General features: G+C 44.4%; 1 protein-coding gene and 2 pseudogenes across 1 annotated transcript in view; all 3 read right to left on the bottom strand.

Moving 5' to 3' along the window:
• Nucleotides 1–9014: 9014 nt before the first annotated feature.
• LOC117190626 lies at nucleotides 9015–9905 on the bottom strand (annotated as a pseudogene).
• A 2071-nt stretch (nucleotides 9906–11976) lies between these two features.
• Nucleotides 11977–13098, bottom strand: LOC117191892 (annotated as a pseudogene).
• A 4922-nt stretch (nucleotides 13099–18020) lies between these two features.
• LOC117190221 (rap1 GTPase-GDP dissociation stimulator 1-like) overlaps nucleotides 18021–20886 on the bottom strand; it is a 29111-nt gene continuing 26245 nt past the window's right edge. The window contains exons 2-4 of the mRNA XM_033395269.1: nucleotides 19697–20608; nucleotides 19254–19640; nucleotides 18021–19185 (exon numbers count right to left, since the gene is read on the bottom strand). Of these exons, the coding sequence (XP_033251160.1) occupies nucleotides 18575–19185; nucleotides 19254–19640; nucleotides 19697–20608 (1910 nt within the window). The 3' untranslated portion in view covers nucleotides 18021–18574. The remainder of the gene's footprint in view (nucleotides 19186–19253; nucleotides 19641–19696; nucleotides 20609–20886) is intronic.

The following is a 20886-nucleotide window of genomic DNA, read 5'->3' on the forward strand; positions in this document are numbered from 1 at the left end:
TAAGCAAAGCCGCCTATGCTACGTGTGTGTTAGAGAGAGACAGGGCGAGAAAAAATGAAATTGTTTTCTTGATGCTGGCTATAATAATAATACGATCCAATTCAAATTCTGCAGTCTTAAAGATATGGTCATTCTCTACAATTCTACGTTTTTGGTTTTCTCATATCTTTAAAATTGTGGATGCCACAGATTTTCGTCCTTTGTGGGGCGGAAGTGGGCGGGGCGAAGTTTTGAAATATTTTTGTAGCAGTGACATATCACAGAAGTCTGGGTCCAAAACATCGTTGCTCTAGCTCTTATAGTCTTTGAGCACTAGGCGCTGAAGGGGACGGACAGACGGACGGACGGACAGACGGACAGACAGACAGGGCTCAATCGACTCGGCTATTGATGCTGATCAAGAATATATATACTTTATGGGGTCGGAAACGATTCCTTCTGGACGTTACACACATCCACTTTTACCACAAATCTAATATACCCCAATACTCATTTTGAGTATCGGGTATAACGAGGGGGAACGTTGTGAGTTGCTGCGGACACCGCAACTCTACAGTTATACCCGATACTTAGTCAGTATGGCTCTCCTCCGGCAGACGCCGCTAATATTAAACGACACGACAAAGAGTGCGTGCGAGAGAGACAGAAAATCAGTCTGAGCGTGACGTCGGGCGCTGCGTAGCCAGTGCAATTGATTTGTTCCTTTTGGGTATAAAAATGATCCGATCTGATCCAGATTCAGCAGTCTGATAGATATGGTCATTATCTATGATTCTGCGTTTTTAGTTTTCTCGAATCTGCAATATTGTGGATGCAACAGATTTTCGTCCGTTGTGTGGGCGGAAGGGGGTGGGGCGAAAGTTTTGAGATACACGTTTTATAGTAAGATCTAACAGGAGTGCGGATACCAAATTTGGTTACTCTAGCCTTAATAGTCTCTGAGATTTTTGAATATCCCCAGATTTTCGTCCTTTGCGGGGGCCGAAAGGGGGTGTGGCGAAATTTTGAAACAAACTCGTCTCGGTCCGATATATTAGGAGTGTGGATACCAAATTTGGTTGCTCTAGCTTTTGTAGTCTCTGAGATCTAGGCGCTAATGTTTTACTCTAAGCAAAGCCGCCTATGCTACGTGTGTGTTAGAGAGAGACAGGGCGAGAAAAAATGAAATTGTTTTCTTGATGCTGGCTATAATAATTATACGATCCAATTCAGATTCCGCAGTCTTAAAGATATGGTCATTCTCTACAATTCTACGTTTTTGGTTTTCTCATATCTTTAAAATTGTGGATGCCACAGATTTTCGTTCTTTGTGGGGGCGGAAGTGGGCGGGGCGAAGTTTTGAAATATTTTTGTAGCAGTGACATATCACAGAAGTCTGGGTCCAAAACATCGTTGCTCTAGCTCTTATAGTCTTTGAGCACTAGGCGCTGAAGGGGACGGACAGACGGACGGACGGACAGACGGACAGACAGACAGTGCTCAATCGACTCGGCTTTTGATGCTGATCAAGAATATATATACTTTATGGGGTCGGAAACGATTCCTTCTGGACGTTACACACATCCACTTTTACCACAAATCTAATATACCCCAATACTCATTTTGAGTATCGGGTATAACGAGGGGGAACGTTGTGAGTTGCTGCGGACACCGCAACTCTACAGTTATACCCGATACTTAGTCAGTATGGCTCTCCTCCGGCAGACGCCGCTAATATTAAACGACACGACAAAGAGTGCGTGCGAGAGAGACAGAAAATCAGTCTGAGCGTGACGTCGGGCGCTGCGTAGCCAGTGCAAATTGATTTGTTCCTATTGGCTATAAAAATGATCTGATCTGATCCAGATTCAGCAGTCTGATAGATATGGTCATTATCTATGATTCTGCGTTTTTAGTTTTCTCGAATCTGCAATATTGTGGATGCAACAGATTTTCGTCCTTTGTGTGGGCGGAAGGGGGTGGGGCGAAATTTTGAGATACACGTTTTATAGTAAGATCTAACAGGAGTGCGGATATCAAATTTGGTTACTCTAGCCTTAATAGTCTCTGAGATTTTTGAATATCCCCAGATTTTCGTCCTTTGCGGGGGCGAAAGGGGGTGTGGCGAAATTTTGAAACAAACTCGTCTCGGTCCGATATATTAGGAGTGTGGATACCAAATTTGTTGCTCTAGCTTTTGTAGTCTCTGAGATCTAGGCGCTAATGTTTTACTCTAAGCAAAGCCGCCTATGCTACGTGTGTGTTAGAGAGAGACAGGGCGAGAAAAAATGAAATTGTTTTCTTGATGCTGGCTATAATAATTATACGATCCAATTCAGATTCCGCAGTCTTAAAGATATGGTCATTCTCTACAATTCTACGTTTTTGGTTTTCTCATATCTTTAAAATTGTGGATGCCACAGATTTTCGTTCTTTGTGGGGGCGGAAGTGGGCGGGGCGAAGTTTTGAAATATTTTTGTAGCAGTGACATATCACAGAAGTCTGGGTCCAAAACATCGTTGCTCTAGCTCTTATAGTCTTTGAGCACTAGGCGCTGAAGGGGACGGACAGACGGACGGACGGACAGACGGACAGACGGACAGACAGACAGGGCTCAATCGACTCGGCTATTGATGCTGATCAAGAATATATATACTTTATGGGGTCGGAAACGATTCCTTCTGGACGTTACACACATCCACTTTTACCACAAATCTAATATACCCCAATACTCATTTTGAGTATCGGGTATAACGAGGGGGAACGTTGTGAGTTGCTGCGGACACCGCAACTCTACAGTTATACCCGATACTTAGTCAGTATGGCTCTCCTCCGGCAGACGCCGCTAATATTAAACGACACGACAAAGAGTGCGTGCGAGAGAGACAGAAAATCAGTCTGAGCGTGACGTCGGGCGCTGCGTAGCCAGTGCAAATTGATTTGTTCCTTTTGGGTATAAAAATGATCCGATCTGATCCAGATTCAGCAGTCTGATAGATATGGTCATTATCTATGATTCTGCGTTTTTAGTTTTCTCGAATCTGCAATATTGTGGATGCAACAGATTTTCGTCCTTTGTGTGGGCGGAAGGGGGTGGGGCGAAGTTTTGAGATACACGTTTTATAGTAAGATCTAACAGGAGTGCGGATACCAAATTTGGTTACTCTAGCCTTAATAGTCTCTGAGATTTTTGAATATCCCCAGATTTTCGTCCTTTGCGGGGGCCGAAAGGGGGTGTGGCGAAATTTTGAAACAAACTCGTCTCGGTCCGATATATTAGGAGTGTGGATACCAAATTTGGTTGCTCTAGCTTTTGTAGTCTCTGAGATCTAGGCGCTAATGTTTTACTCTAAGCAAAGCCGCCTATGCTACGTGTGTGTTAGAGAGAGACAGGGCGAGAAAAAATGAAATTGTTTTCTTGATGCTGGCTATAATAATTATACGATCCAATTCAGATTCCGCAGTCTTAAAGATATGGTCATTCTCTACAATTCAAACGTTTTTGGTTTTCTCATATCTTTAAAATTGTGGATGCCACAGATTTTCGTCCTTTGTGGGGGCGGAAGTGGGCGGGGCGAAGTTTTGAAATATTTTTGTAGCAGTGACATATCACAGAAGTCTGGGTCCAAAACATCGTTGCTCTAGCTCTTATAGTCTTTGAGCACTAGGCGCTGAAGGGGACGGACAGACGGACGGACGGACAGACGGACAGACGGACAGACAGACAGGGCTCAATCGACTCGGCTATTGATGCTGATCAAGAATATATATACTTTATGGGGTCGGAAACGATTCCTTCTGGACGTTACACACATCCACTTTTACCACAAATCTAATATACCCCAATACTCATTTTGAGTATCGGGTATAACGAGGGGGAACGTTGTGAGTTGCTGCGGACACCGCAACTCTACAGTTATACCCGATACTTAGTCAGTATGGCTCTCCTCCGGCAGACGCCGCTAATATTAAACGACACGACAAAGAGTGCGTGCGAGAGAGACAGAAAATCAGTCTGAGCGTGACGTCGGGCGCTGCGTAGCCAGTGCAAATTGATTTGTTCCTTTTGGGTATAAAAATGATCCGATCTGATCCAGATTCAGCAGTCTGATAGATATGGTCATTATCTATGATTCTGCGCTTTTAGTTTTCTCGAATCTGCAATATTGTGGATGCAACAGATTTTCGTCCTTTGTGTGGGCGGAAGGGGGTGGGGCGAAGTTTTGAGATACACGTTTTATAGTAAGATCTAACAGGAGTGCGGATACCAAATTTGGTTACTCTAGCCTTAATAGTCTCTGAGATTTTTGAATATCCCCAGATTTTCGTCCTTTGCGGGGGCCGAAAGGGGGTGTGGCGAAATTTTGAAACAAACTCGTCTCGGTCCGATATATTAGGAGTGTGGATACCAAATTTGGTTGCTCTAGCTTTTGTAGTCTCTGAGATCTAGGCGCTAATGTTTTACTCTAAGCAAAGCCGCCTATGCTACGTGTGTGTTAGAGAGAGACAGGGCGAGAAAAAATGAAATTGTTTTCTTGATGCTGGCTATAATAATTATACGATCCAATTCAGATTCCGCAGTCTTAAAGATATGGTCATTCTCTACAATTCTACGTTTTTGGTTTTCTCATATCTTTAAAATTGTGGATGCCACAGATTTTCGTTCTTTGTGGGGGCGGAAGTGGGCGGGGCGAAGTTTTGAAATATTTTTGTAGCAGTGACATATCACAGAAGTCTGGGTCCAAAACATCGTTGCTCTAGCTCTTATAGTCTTTGAGCACTAGGCGCTGAAGGGGACGGACAGACGGACGGACGGACAGACGGACAGACAGACAGGGCTCAATCGACTCGGCTATTGATGCTGATCAAGAATATATATACTTTATGGGGTCGGAAACGATTCCTTCTGGACGTTACACACATCCACTTTTACCACAAATCTAATATACCCCAATACTCATTTTGAGTATCGGGTATAACGAGGGGGAACGTTGTGAGTTGCTGCGGACACCGCAACTCTACAGTTATACCCGATACTTAGTCAGTATGGCTCTCCTCCGGCAGACGCCGCTAATATTAAACGACACGACAAAGAGTGCGTGCGAGAGAGACAGAAAATCAGTCTGAGCGTGACGTCGGGCGCTGCGTAGCCAGTGCAAATTGATTTGTTCCTTTTGGGTATAAAAATGATCCGATCTGATCCAGATTCAGCAGTCTGATAGATATGGTCATTATCTATGATTCTGCGCTTTTAGTTTTCTCGAATCTGCAATATTGTGGATGCAACAGATTTTCGTCCTTTGTGTGGGCGGAAGGGGGTGGGGCGAAGTTTTGAGATACACGTTTTATAGTAAGATCTAACAGGAGTGCGGATACCAAATTTGGTTACTCTAGCCTTAATAGTCTCTGAGATTTTTGAATATCCCCAGATTTTCGTCCTTTGCGGGGGCCGAAAGGGGGTGTGGCGAAATTTTGAAACAAACTCGTCTCGGTCCGATATATTAGGAGTGTGGATACCAAAATTTGTAGTCTCTGTACTCTAAGCAAAGCCGCCTATGCTACGTGTGTGTTAGAGAGAGACAGGGCGAGAAAAAATGAAATTGTTTTCTTGATGCTGGCTATAATAATTATACGATCCAATTCAGATTCCGCAGTCTTAAAGATATGGTCATTCTCTACAATTCTACGTTTTTGGTTTTCTCATATCTTTAAAATTGTGGATGCCACAGATTTTCGTTCTTTGTGGGGGCGGAAGTGGGCGGGGCGAAGTTTTGAAATATTTTTGTAGCAGTGACATATCACAGAAGTCTGGGTCCAAAACATCGTTGCTCTAGCTCTTATAGTCTTTGAGCACTAGGCGCTGAAGGGGACGGACAGACGGACGGACGGACAGACGGACAGACAGACAGGGCTCAATCGACTCGGCTATTGATGCTGATCAAGAATATATATACTTTATGGGGTCGGAAACGATTCCTTCTGGACGTTACACACATCCACTTTTACCACAAATCTAATATACCCCAATACTCAATTTGAGTATCGGGTATAACGAGGGGAACGTTGTGAGTTGCTGCGGACACCGCAACTCTACAGTTATACCCGATACTTAGTCAGTATGGCTCTCCTCCGGCAGACGCCGCTAATATTAAACGACACGACAAAGAGTGCGTGCGAGAGAGACAGAAAATCAGTCTGAGCGTGACGTCGGGCGCTGCGTAGCCAGTGCAAATTGATTTGTTCCTTTTGGGTATAAAAATGATCCGATCTGATCCAGATTCAGCAGTCTGATAGATATGGTCATTATCTATGATTCTGCGCTTTTAGTTTTCTCGAATCTGCAATATTGTGGATGCAACAGATTTTCGTCCTTTGTGTGGGCGGAAGGGGGTGGGGCGAAGTTTTGAGATACTCGTTTTATAGTAAGATCTAACAGGAGTGCGGATACCAAATTTGGTTACTCTAGCCTTAATAGTCTCTGAGATTTTTGAATATCCCCAGATTTTCGTCCTTTGCGGGGGCCGAAAGGGGGTGTGGCGAAATTTTGAAACAAACTCGTCTCGGTCCGATATATTAGGAGTGTGGATACCAAATTTGGTTGCTCTAGCTTTTGTAGTCTCTGAGATCTAGGCGCTAATGTTTTACTCTAAGCAAAGCCGCCTATGCTACGTGTGTGTTAGAGAGAGACAGGGCGAGAAAAAATGAAATTGTTTTCTTGATGCTGGCTATAATAATTATACGATCCAATTCAGATTCCGCAGTCTTAAAGATATGGTCATTCTCTACAATTCAAACGTTTTTGGTTTTCTCATATCTTTAAAATTGTGGATGCCACAGATTTTCGTTCTTTGTGGGGGCGGAAGTGGGCGGGGCGAAGTTTTGAAATATTTTTGTAGCAGTGACATATCACAGAAGTCTGGGTCCAAAACATCGTTGCTCTAGCTCTTATAGTCTTTGAGCACTAGGCGCTGAAGGGGACGGACAGACGGACGGACGGACAGACGGACAGACGGACGGACGGACGGACGGACAGACAGACAGGGCTCAATCGACTCGGCTATTGATGCTGATCAAGAATATATATACTTTATGGGGTCGGAAACGATTCCTTCTGGACGTTACACACATCCACTTTTACCACAAATCTAATATACCCCAATACTCATTTTGAGTATCGGGTATAACGAGGGGGAACGTTGTGAGTTGCTGCGGACACCGCAACTCTACGGTTATACCCGATACTAAGTCAGTATGGCTCTCCTCCGGCAGACGCCGCTAATATTAAACGACACGACAAAGAGTGCGTGCGAGAGAGACAGAAAATCAGTCTGAGCGTGACGTCGGGTGCTGCGTAGCCACTGCAAATTGATTTGTTCCTATTGGCTATAAAAATTATCTGATCTGATCCAGATTCAGCAATCTGATAGATATGGTCATTATCTATGATTCTGCGTTTTTAGTTTTTTCGAATTTGCAATATTGTGGATGCAACAGATTTTCGTCCTTTGTGTGGACGGAAGGGGGTGGGGCGAAATTTTGAGATACACGTTTTATAGTAAGATCTAACAGGAGTGCGGATATAAAATTTGGTTACTCTAGCCTCAGCCTCTCTCAGATTTTTGAATATCCCCAGATTTTCGTCCTTTGCGGGGGCGGAAGGGGGTGTGGCGAAATTTTGAAACAAACTCGTCTCGGTCCGAAATATTAGGAGTGTGGATACCAAAATTTGTAGTCTCTGTACTCTAAGCAAAGCCGCCTATGCTACGTGTGTGTTAGAGAGAGACAGGGCGAGAAAAAATTAAATTGTTTTCTTGATGCTGGCTATAATAATAATACGATCCAATTCAAATTCCGCAGTCTTAAAGATATGGTCATTATACCCCAATACTCATTTTGAGTATCGGGTATAACGAGGGGGAACGTTGAGTTGCTGCGGACACAGCAACTCTACAGTTATACCCGATACTTAGTCAGTATGGCTCTCCTCCGGCAGACGCCGCTAATATTAAACGACACGACAAAGAGTGCGTGCGAGAGAGACAGAAAATCAGTCTGAGCGTGACGTCGGGCGCTGCGTAGCCAGTGCAAATTGATTTGTTCCTTTTGGGTATAAAAATGATCCGATCTGATCCAGATTCAGCAGTCTGATAGATATGGTCATTATCTATGATTCTGCGTTTTCAGTTTTCTCGAATCTGCAATATTGTGGATGCAACAGATTTTCGTCCTTTGTGTGGGCGGAAGGGGGTGAGGCGAAATTTTGAGATACACGTTTCATAGTAAGATCTAACAGGAGTGCGGATACCAAATTTGGTTACTCTAGCCTTAATAGTCTCTGAGATTTTTGAATATCCCCAGATTTTCGTCCTTTGCGGGGGCGGAAGGGGGTGTGGCGAAATTTTGAAACAAACTCGTCTCGGTCCGATTTATTGGGAATGTGGATACCAAATTTGGTTGCTCTAGCTTTTGTAGTCTCTGAGATCTAGCCGCAAATGTTTTACTCTAAGCAAAGCCGCCTATGCTACGTGTGTGTTAGAGAGAGACAGGGCGAGAAAAAATGAAATTGTTTTCTTGATGCTGGCTATAATAATAATACGATCCAATTCAGATTCCGCAGTTTTAAAGATATGGTCATTCTCTACAATTCTACGTTTTTGGTTTTCTCATATCTTTAAAATTGTGGATGCCACAGATTTTCGTCCTTTGTGGGGGCGGAAGTGGGCGGGGCGAAGTCTTGAAATATTTTTGTAGCAGTGACATATCACAGAAGACTGGATCCAAAACATCGTTGCTGTAGCTCTTATAGTCTTTGAGCACTAGGCGCTGAAGGGGACGGACAGACGGACGGACGGACAGACAGACAGGGCTCAATCGACTCGGCTATTGATGCTGATCAAGAATATATATACTTTATGGGGTCGGAAACGATTCCTTCTGGACGTTACACACATCCACTTTTACCACAAATCTAAAATACCCCAATACTCATTTTGAGTATCGGGTATAAAGAGGCTATAAACCGGCAGGCGATAGTGTATCGTAATCAATTTGGCTTTGCTTGTTTTATTGGCCAACTTCTCTGAGCATACTGCTGCAGAATGAGGCACAGATTGTACGTGCTCGTCTGGAACTCGCTGATGTGTATCCAACGGACAGAACCCTGTTCAATTAGTAGCTGCTTGTAGCTGGGCACGTCCGAGCAATGGGGATCCTAAATTAGAGGGAATTGCGCATCAGTCAGTGGCAGAAATGCGGTCGCCGCAAGTGGGTTAATTGACTCACCACAATCAGCAGATAGACCTCCCCCGTCTGGGTCCGGTGCCACCCGGCTATGCCCTTGGAGGCCGTATCACTTATGCCGCCCATCGGAATGAAGCCCTGGTATTCCACAAAGTAGCTGCGGATCTGGCCGAGCACTTCCTGGGAGCACAGTTTCTTCGTGTGTAGGATCTTGCAGGGCAACTTAAAGAGCACACCGATCACGTAGAACTCCTCCAGGGTGCCAATCCAGCCGCGTGAGCCCTCGAAGCTGGCGGGCTTCTCTGCCAGACTAACCAATATATTCTGAATCTCCCGTATCGAGGGCACATGCTGATCCGCATCGCTGCGTTATTTATAATCCACGAGATGGCCGTCTGCAAGGTGCGATAGCCGCAGCCCCAGCCCGCATCCTGGTGCCCGTCGCAGCCGTAATGAAAATAGCTGAAACGACCGCGCGTAAGCAATGTTTCGCCATTCTCCGATGGTGGGGCCAGGGCCAGGTGACGGTTTTCGTGCAGCGCGTATTCGTAAGTCTTCGGAGAGATGCTCAATCCGACAGGTGCCTGGTCATTATTAATGTCCATTGCTCTGCCTTCGACTGATATTCTGGCTGTAAGTGTTTATATCGTGCGAACTTGATCGTTCTGGGGCAGACGTATTGATATATCCACGCCTGCTGGGATTGTTTTTGCCACAATTACCTGTTGTTTACCTTATTACCTTATGGAATCGCTGCAGTCTTTTTTTATTTAAATGCAAACATACACATATATATACAAACCTATACAAATGTAAAAGTGAAAAGTAAAAAGTAAAAGTATAAAAACTTGTGTTAAGCCGTGGAAAACAATACTAGAAATAATAATTCTTCCATGATCCCATTACATATTTTCTTCTACTCTGTTGCATTACTATATGTAGTATTAATACTAAAACTACCAAAAAATGTCCTAAATATTCCTTCAATTTCAACGTCAAAAGGTCCTCCTGGTTGGAGTGCAACGCGTCTTTCATTGCTAGGGATAGGTGTACCAATTATGAGCGTATGACACTACACTGTCGGAGATCCGTTGGTTCCGATATTCAGATTGGTGGCAGATTGCTATATGCTATATGCTAATATAGCAGACTGGAAGACATTTTTTTAGGATAACTCTTTGACTGCAGACTTTTTCTCTCATGTTGTGTCTGTCTTGCAGGTAAGACAGTTAATTATTCACTGTGATGCCATCTCTAATGCTCTTTCGATGCATAGATAGATTTTCCTATTTGGCGCGCTCAACAGTTGCGTCCCGTGAATTTGAATGAATGAAAGAAAATCATCAGCTTTCGCGTTTGTTTCTCCTATTACTCATGAACTTCAAATTTTATTTGAATTATTAAATGTACATTATTGTGTTTAGAATTTATAAATATGCTTTTGGGAGTGTGGTGTGGCTTCAACGCTCTTAATAAACACCATACTTGTATGGTTTTTCCCTCATAAATGGTGCTCTTTAAACTTTGCCTTAATTTCGATTATATTTTTGGTGACCAAACAATTGTTCAAAGTACATTACATTATATATAATAATTGGTAAAAATTTGAAATATATCTTCTACGACTACACTCTGTAAAATTTGCATATTTCAATTTCTATTTTGGGGTTTCAACTATTTTTTCTGAATTGCTGATTGTTACTGAGTTGCCGTTACTTTGTTTTGCTTTGTTTTGTTAATGTTTAAAAGTTGCCTTTAAAATGTTATTTGAGAACTTCGCTGAGTTGTACAGTTGAAATACTTTGAGATTTTCAATTAAAATATCGATCCTGATACCTATTCTTGGTCCCTACAAGAAGACAATTAGCTTTAAAATATCGTTGAAATATTGAAAATAATATTAAATAATATTGAATAATATTAAAATATATTGAAAATATATTTTTTTGCCTGGGATGACAAACATATTCACAATTCTACAATATGCTTTTTCCTGCGGGACATGCTGCTCGATTTCTCGGCACATGAGTCTGACCCATAAAAATTAAATTTTCCAACGGTAATGTGTCTGGAAAGAATCTCATTGTTGCAGGAAAATTGTTACGTCGAAAAATCACTCCGCGAAGTGAGGATATCCCACCATGAGAGAGAAAAATCCCAAGAAACGGATACGAGAAGTGCGTGCTTTTTTTCCTGTTGCCCTTTTTATAGCTCATTCAAAATGACGCTCTCCCGGCTCAGTTTTTCATTGCATGTATCAACAGGAAAGAGCACCACTGTGACCATCTGACCCTCAGAAATATACCGTAATATACCGATGCAAAAAATAACTTAACCAACCTCCGTTTATTTAAAAAATAACTATTTTGGTGCGATAATTAAAAATTACAATACTATTTATTTATACCATATATACTTTTTATCGAAATGACAATTCAATCCCAGCTATGGTTCAAAATAACATTTTTCCGATCTGAAAATGGACCTTTAATTAAGCTGCTTCTCAATAAAGGCATTGAAACTCAAGGGGTTTTTATCAGAACGACTTGTCTTTGACCAAAAAGTACAAACTTTCGTTGAGATAGATTAAAGCCTTAAATTGGTTTATATATTCTATTCATGATCGAGACAGTATTGTCTCGTAGTTGTCGTAATACCCATCTTTTGTCACATCCAGCTGCTGGCATGGAAAAATTATCAACAATGTACGGCTATTCTGATCATCGGTGGCCTAACTTCGCTATTTTTAAAATTTATATGTATATTTATTTGTTCAGGTTGTTGATCTTGGTGCAGTAAGTATAAATAAAATCACCGTCTGCATTATCACACAAGACCGGAGCTTAAAGAAATTAACAAAATAAGTGCAAATAAGGATATAAAAATTTTGTACAATAAAAAATACAGAGGAAAACAATACAAAATAGTAAGTCCAGGGGCTGGCTAGCACTGCCCTTAGTTGTCCACCCGCTCCACATTCAGATGAATGTCCGTTTTTGGCATTAACAGCAGCCTGGCATTGTCATACTCCAGGGGAATTGCCGTCTTGGAACAGGGCGTGTATCTGTGGTATTGCAGTAGGGTCACCAGTCCCACCAGCGGATATGCAACCGCGCAAGCCGTCGCCAAAGGGCAGAAAGGACATGGCCGGCCGGGTTCGTTTGGCTTCGGTCTCAAAGCGATCCGGATCAAATCGCAAGGGTTCCTCATAGAAGACAGGATCCCGGTGAATCGCTGCCGTGGGTATGAGAACATTGTAACCCCTTGCTATGACAAATACCGATCCGGGCAGCTCAAACTCTTTGGTGGCTCGGCGCAACAAGAAGGGATAAGGTGTGTGCAGGCGCAGCGTTTCTGGAGGAGCAAGAGTCAAGATCAGGATGTGTGTGTGGTATGGAATTTCACCCACTTACCATTCAGAACTTGCTTCGTGTACAGCAGCTCCTTCAGCCCTTCCGTTGTCAGTTGTCCGCTGTGTTGTTCCAGAGTCTTTCGAATCTCTGCTCTGACCCGATCCTGCAGCTCCGGCTGCCGCGCCAATTCGTAGAGACAAAAGCTGAGGGTGGCATTTAGGGGAACCAGTCCGGCCAGGATGAAGCCAAAGGCCTGTGCTGCAATCTGGACATCGTCCAGTGGCTGGTCTATGTTTGAATATAGTTGCAGGAAGGTCTGCAGTGGCTGGCGATCCCTCCTACGCTGTTCCTGCAGCTGCCCGAGCACCACCTTTTGAAAGTAGGCCATGGCCGATACGGCGTAGCTCTTGTGATTGAGCAGCTGCGCGAGTAGGGGGAACTCCAATGCCAGATAGGCACGCCACAGACTGAACTTGCCCCAGTAGCTTTGGGTCCACCGGCGAAACTCCGTTTGATCGGAGTTGCATTACTATATGTAGTATTAATACTAAAACTACCAAAAAATGTCCTAAATATTCCTTCAATTTCAACGTCAAAAGGTCCTCCTGGTTGGAGTGCAACGCGTCTTTCATTGCTAGGGATAGGTGTACCAATTATGAGCGTATGACACTACACTGTCGGAGATCCGTTGGTTCCGATATTCAGATTGGTGGCAGATTGCTATATGCTATATGCTAATATAACAGACTGGAAGACATTTTTTTAGGATAACTCTTTGACTGCAGACTTTTTCTCTCATGTTGTGTCTGTCTTGCAGGTAAGACAGTTAATTATTCACTGTGATGCCATCTCTAATGCTCTTTCGATGCATAGATAGATTTTCCTATTTGGCGCGCTCAACAGTTGCGTCCCGTGAATTTGAATGAATGAATGAAAATCATCAGCTTTTGCGTTTGTTTCTCCTATTTCTCATGAACTTCAAATTTTATTTGAATTATTATATGTACATTATTGTGTTTAGAATTTATAAATATGCTTTTGGGAGTGTGGTGTGGCTTCAACGCTCTTAATAAACACCATACTTGTATGGTTTTTCCCTCATAAATGGTGCTCTTTAAACTTTGCCTTAATTTCGATTATATTTTGTTGAAGAATGACCATCTCTAGCAATGCACGCATGTATTGACAGACATATGAGTATGTAGACGTATGTATGAGTGAGAGACGTAACGAAGCGACGTTCTCTTATCTCCCTTTTTGTTCTCCCTTTCGTTTCGGTCTCTATCTGCCTGCGAGCAGAGTATTTATTAGTCACAAATAAACCTTACATATGAATGGTTGCGTTTTTACTTTTCGGTACAAGAACTTCCCTTGCAACGGCAGCGAAATTCTGTCCAACAGGTTATGGGCCCAGGTTCGGATTTTGTAAATTAAAAGTAAAGTGATTGTTTTAGTTACGAACTATTAACATCGGTGTGACTCAGAGACTAAACGATAATCAGCAATGAGCGGGATGTATCAAATAGACAAATTAGAGGAGGGAAATTATGACTCCTGGTGTATTCAAATGCGGTCTGTGTTGGTGCACGCTGAATTGTGGAGTGTGGCATCTGGTGACCTGCTACCAACGAATGTTCCCGAAGGTGTGAATTGGCAGGCCAAGGATGAAAAGGCGCTGGCCATGATCACATTGAGTGTGAAAACTTCACAGTTGGGATACATTAAAAATTGCAGTAAGTCGTCCGAAGCATGGAACAAATTAAAGAGTGTTCATCAACCAAGTGGACCTGTACGAAAGGTTCAACTGTACAAGAAATTGCTAAGCAAGCGCATGGACCAAAGGCAAAGCGTTTCAAGCTACATTAATGAGTTCGTGGATATTCTTGATGGCCTTGGGTCAGTAGGAATCGAGCTAAATGATGAACTGCGCTCAATTGTTTTGTTGTCAAGACTTCCAGAACAATTCGAAAATTTCGTTGTCGCCATAGAGACGCGCGACAGTCTGCCGACTTTCGATGTTCTATGCGTAAAACTGAAGGAAGAAGGCGAACGAAAGGGAAACACAGAAGATCAAAAGGAATACGCAAAGGCATATACCGCAGTACATAAGCCGGCCGCGCACAGAGCGCTAAAGAAGAGAAACAATACAATGATATGTTTCAAGTGTGGTGAGCGCGGGCATATGAAGGCTCAGTGTAAGAAGGAGAGCGCAAATGTGGAAAGGGCAGCAAGAGTGGAGAACAAGCAGTGCAGTCTATTAAATGCGTTGGACGCAGATAATTTGAAAAAGAGTATGTGGTGTTTGGATAGTGGTGCCACAAGCCACATGTGTTGTGAGAAACAGTTATTCACAAAGTTCGAGAAACACACAGAAATGATTGGTCTGTCTGACTCCGGTTTCCTAAAAGCTGAAGGAAAAGGGGAAGTAGAGCTGAAGACAGAGATATGCACGCTGCTGTTAAAGAATGTTCTCTATGTGCCCGAAATGAATGGAAATTATTTCTCGGTGAGCAGCGCTGTACAGAATAAATGTTTCGTCACTTTTGAACAAGAATATGCACGAGTTATCCAAAATGGCGAATGCATTGTAAAGGCGAACAGAGTTGGAAACTTGTATATGTTTCGAGGAAAACAAAACAACTGTTTTGCGGCGGTTAAGGCTGATGGTGCCCTGTGGCATAAACGGTACGGCCACTTGAACATCAGTAGTATGAAAGATTTGATCAGCAAAGGAATGGTGCGCGGCATTGAAAATATGGTTTTCCCGGCGAACATGAATTGCAAAACATGTATGGTCAGCCAGATTCATGCGCAACCATTTCCTGTTGCAACCACCAGTAGAGCTCAAGATATATTGGAACTAGTTCATGCAGATGTGTGCGGGCCCTTTGGCACACAGTCGCTTGCTGGATCAAAGTATTTTCTAACCTTCATCGATGACAAATCAAGGCGTATATTTGTGTATTTCCTGCGGACAAAGGATGAAGTCTTCCAGAAGTTCGTCGAGCTCAAAACCCTGGTTGAACGGCAAACGGGAAAAAGTCTCAAATGTATCCGGAGCGACAATGGCGGTGAATTTGTCAACAAATCGTTTGATGAATTTCTGAAAACTAATGGGATGGAGAAGCAGCTGACAGTGGCGTACACTCCACAGCAAAACGGCGTTGCTGAGAGGGCAAACCGCACTCTGGTGGAAATGTCAAGATGTATGCTGGTCCAGTCAGGATTAGGCGAATCCTTGTGGGCTGAGGCAGTCAACGCAGCTGTGTATGTACGGAATCGATCACCGACCAAGGCGCTGACCAGTATGACGCCTATGGAAGCGTGGACTGGTAAGAAACCTTTTGTTGGTCATCTAAAGGTTTTTGGCTCCGTTGCAGTAGCTTTGGACAAGGGTCCAAGGAAGAGTAAACTTCAACCAAAAGGCAAAGAATATCGCATGGTTGGATATTCAGTAGCGGCTAAGTGCTATCGACTGTATGACCCTGTGTCTCATCAGGTGATTGAGAGGCGAGATGTTCTCTTTGACGAGATCCAAGACGACAAGGATACAGTCACATTCGAACTTCCGAAGGCAGAAGTTAGCATGCAGTCAGGCGGCGATACTGATGACATTGACAGCAGCGGTGGAGACAGCAGCCATGGTGCAAGCGTTGACGGGGAGAATCAAAGTAGCAGCGGTACTGATGGGTACGAGAGCGCAACAGAAAAGGTTGAGTCAGATGAGCCAGCTCCTCGCGTTGGACCTGGCAGACCAAGGCTGATTCGGACCGGCAAACCTGGCCGTCCGAGAAAGGAGTACAACATTCTTGGTGCTCTGGTTGCCAGCAACGTAAGGATTCCAGTATCCTACGAGGAGGCGTTGATCAGTATTCATGCATCACATTGGTCCGAAGCGATGCAACGCGAATATGAGGCATTAATGGCAAACGAGACATGGCAGTTGGCAGACTTACCGGCAGGACAACGAGCAGTTGGATGCAAATGGGTATATAGCCTGAAACGCGACAAAGATGGTCAAATCGAACGTTTCAAGGCGCGGCTGGTGGCAAAAGGTTGCTCCCAGCAGTACGGCATAAACTATGCGGAAACATTTTCTCCAGTCTGCAGACTGGAGAGCGTGCGATTTATTCTTGCGCTAGCAGCAGAATTGAAATTATATGTCAACCAAATGGATGTATGTACGGCATACCTCAATAGTGACCTGAGCGATACGGTGTACATGAAGCAACCACAAGGGTACATTGATCGAGCTTATCCAGCGAAGGCTATGCTGCATAAAAAGGCAATATATGGATTGAAGCAGTCAGGAAGGGAATGGAATTCGAAGCTGAATAGCGTCCTGACTAATCTGGGTTTTGTTTCCTGTGACAACGAGCCGTGCCTCTACCAGCAGAGAGGGAAAGGTGGCCCAATTTCTTGGCGATCTGAGAAACAACGCAGCGTGGCACTTAGCAGCACGGAGGCAGAATACATGGCACTGTCGGCTGCGTGTAAGGAGTCCATATTCTTACGTCGCTTAATCATTGAAATTGGCTGTGGAGATGAAGCTACCTCAACTACCTTATATGGCGATAATCTGAGCGCACAAGAGCTGGCTAGGAACCCAGTGCATCACTCAAGGACCAAGCATATTGATATTAGATATCACTTTGTACGACAGATTGTAGAAGAAGGTCAAGTTAAGTTAAAGTATGCTAGTACAACAAATATGATTGCAGATATCTTGACCAAGAATCTCCCTAAGAGAAAGCATGTCGAATTTACAAAATTGTTAAGTTTAAATTGAGTTAAATGGAAGCATGCACGCATTGAGGAAGGGTGTTGAAGAATGACCATCTCTAGCAATGCACGCATGTATTGACAGACATATGAGTATGTAGACGTATGTATGAGTGAGAGACGTAACGAAGCGACGTTCTCTTATCTCCCTTTTTGTTCTCCCTTTCGTTTCGGTCTCTATCTGCCTACGAGCAGAGTATTTATTAGTCACAAATAAACCTTACATATGAATGGTTGCGTTTTTACTTTTCGGTACAAGAACTTCCCTTGCAACAGCAGCGAAATTCTGTCCAACATATTTTTGGTGACCAAACAATTGTTCAAAGTACATTACATTATATATAATAATTGGTAAAAATTTGAAATATATCTTCTACGACTACACTCTGTAAAATTTGCATATTTCTATTTCTATTTTGGGGTTTCAACTATTTTTTCTGAATTGCTGATTGTTACTGAGTTGCCGTTACTTTGTTTTACTTTGTTTTGTTAATGTTTAAAAGTTGCCTTTAAAATGTTGTTTGAGAACTTCGCTGAGTTGTACAGTTGAAATACTTTGTGATTTTCAATTAAAATATCTAAAACTACATTGTGCTCGCAAATCGTTTGTTTGTTGTTTTTTTTGTTGTTGTGTGTGCCAGCAAAACGACGGTTTAAAATGTTCAATTAAAATTATAAGTACAATACATAAAATACTTTTATTAAATATATTTAGCGATATCACCACGATTTGTTGTTATTGTGCTCTTAAAAATCATGTAACAGAAAAGATTTATATGCTAAATTATGAATTAATTGTTATCTTTTACTGTTTCTTTCTTTTCTTTATATGTTAATGTTATATAGACGTATATTATAAATATTCAGACGATTTGTATCGTCCCCACCGGCGGCTCCACTCCTCCTCGTTGGTTGCTGTCGTAAATGCAGTCAAAATACGCTTGCGTCTAAAAAATACATTCCCCTTTCAATCTGTGCGGTGTGTGCTGTTGTGGGCCCTTCCATCCTTCCATCCTTCCATGCTCCTTACCAATCTACAATCAAGTCTAAATCTGAATCGTTGCTCTACTGCTACACACCACTGCTTCCTCCGGGCTCCCCCTTCCTTTCCATTCCTCTCTGCTACGCTCGTGGGTGTGTGTGCTTATGAAATTAGGCATACTGCGGTGCTTGGGTAAATGCAATGCCACGGCCCCTCCTTCTCCGTCTGCAGTCTCGTATTACAAGGTGCAGTATTCGGTGAGAATGGGTATGGATTTCAGCAGCTCGTTGATGTTATGCTGATCCAGATGGGCCACCAGCTTCTCGGAAGACTTGAGCAGATTGACACAGTTCTGGAGATTCTCGACAATCTCCTTGGTCATGCTGTCCGACGACTTGGTGATGAGCTCGGCCAGCTTCTTACCCACTTCGTACTTCACCAGCTCATCCTGCAGGCGTTGCGCCTGGTCCTGCCCCGCCTGATGGTCCTGCGACAGATAGACCACGGAAAGTATGCACAGCGCAATCAGCGCCTCGTTCTGCATCACCAGGTGCTGAGCGGTCAGCATGCTGACCATGGCCTCCACAGTGCCCTCGTTGGCCAGGAACTCGCACAGGCTGGTGCGATCATAGTCCTGGGTGAGCAGAATCCTGTCCGCTATCTGCTCGGCCGGGGCGTCGCCCTTGCGAGGCAGCGCATAGGCAATCTTGCTGAGATACGCATGCTTAATGAGCCAGGCCATCAGGCGCAGCGACTCCCCGGTGACGCCCGCGTAGTCCGACGATTTGCTCCAGTGCACCAGCTGCTCGATCAGCGTGTTGTTCTTCAGCAGCTCCAGGGCGAGTTTCTCTACAAAAAAGAGAAATGCGGGACTACAGGAAGGCGAACATGACAAGGGGAACGTCTAAGGGACTCACCCTGCCCGGCGACAGTCATTCGGAGAGTGCCTAGCATCTTGAACACAACAGGTGGCTGATGGATCTCCAGCATGGGCAGAATGGTCTGCACCAGACCCGCCTGGATCACCTCATTTTTGTTCGGCTTTGGTATGACCAAATTGCGCAACGCACTCAGCAGTGCGTGCTGCAGACGGACATCGTCCTTGACGCCATTGTTCTTGGCCAGCACCTCGAGCAGCTTGTTCATGGTCTGCTGCTCCACAAAGTAGATGCAGTGGCTGTCGGTGCGGGCAAAGTTGCCCAGGGCCAGCACCCCAGTGGTCAGCAGATCAATGTCCGACGAGTCCAACCAGTCGACCATGTTCTTGAGCAGCGTTGTCGTGTACAGATAGTGCATTGATTCATCTGGACAATGTAAGCAGTGAGGTTAACTGCGGCAAGATTGGGAGGGCTCTACTTACCGCCGGTGAGAATGAGAACGATCAGCTCGCAAGCGAGCTTCATCAGAGCCCGGGCCTCGCTTGTGCTGGCCAGAGTCTTGTACTTCTCAAGCAGATTGTAGATGGTCTCGCAGAGCCCGTCCTTGGCCAGCAGCAGCTTCACCTCGTCGCTCTCTGCCTGGTAGTGGAGCAGTTCCAGGCACATCTCGGCCAGGTCCGGGTTGGTCGAGGCGGCCAGAATGCGCGACAATTGAATGTTCAGCGACGCCTCGAAGTTCAGGTCCGCCACATTCTCCGTGAGAATGCTGAGCAGGGGCAGCATGTTCAGCAGCAGATCCTCGTGCACCTCCACATTCGAGGCGCCCGTGGAGATGATCGCCTGCAGCTTCTTCATCACGCCCAGTTCCATGGCCCGCTTGGCCAGCCCCTCGCCACCCAGCAGATAGTTCGAGAGCAATCCTCCGCGCACCTTGATGAACTGCGCCGCATTGGCCACATCTTCGATGCTGGCAATGTCGAGCAGCTGCAGCAGCACTGCATCCCCCTCCAGCTCCAGTATGAGGTCCCGGGCCTCGTCATTCAGGTAGCATATGTTCCCCAAGGCCCTGCAGATCTGTATGGGGAGCTCCATGCTGCCGTCCGGCGTCGGCACCTGCCGCAGGCACTCCAAAAAGGCTGCGATAATGTCGGGGTTGGTGAACTTCTTGCGCTGCACTTCCGACTTGGTGATCTCCGCTATGCACTTGGCCGCCTCCTTGCGCACGTTCGTGTCCTCGCATTGGGTCAACTCCAGGAAGCAGTCGGCCAGCTCATGCTTATCGAACAGCTTGGGGTCTTTGGTGGCCGAGATCTCGCACAGCAGGTTCGTCGTCTTGCTGTTGCCCGCACTCACGCTGGTCGTCTTCAGCTGCTCGATGAGCTCGTCGATTTCAGCTTCAGGAGAAAGCGGGGAACAAAGAGACGAGAATATATCATTAATTAATCAATGTCCGAAATACATACAGTACAGATAGAAGAAAGTTCTTTCGACCACAAAAACTATATATTTTCTGTCTTTTGAGAAATACCTATTTAAGGCAGAACAGGGGCATATGCTACAACAGGCTCTACAGTAGCAAGTCAAGTATCACTGTGCCGAATTATGCACACGACATGTATGATGCTCATTCCCTTTCACAGCATTCGCAGTCGAATGTCAATATGCGGCGTGA

This window comes from Drosophila miranda (assembly GCF_003369915.1).
Source record: "Drosophila miranda strain MSH22 chromosome Y unlocalized genomic scaffold, D.miranda_PacBio2.1 Contig_Y1_pilon, whole genome shotgun sequence".
Taxonomy (NCBI): Eukaryota; Metazoa; Arthropoda; class Insecta; order Diptera; family Drosophilidae; genus Drosophila; species Drosophila miranda.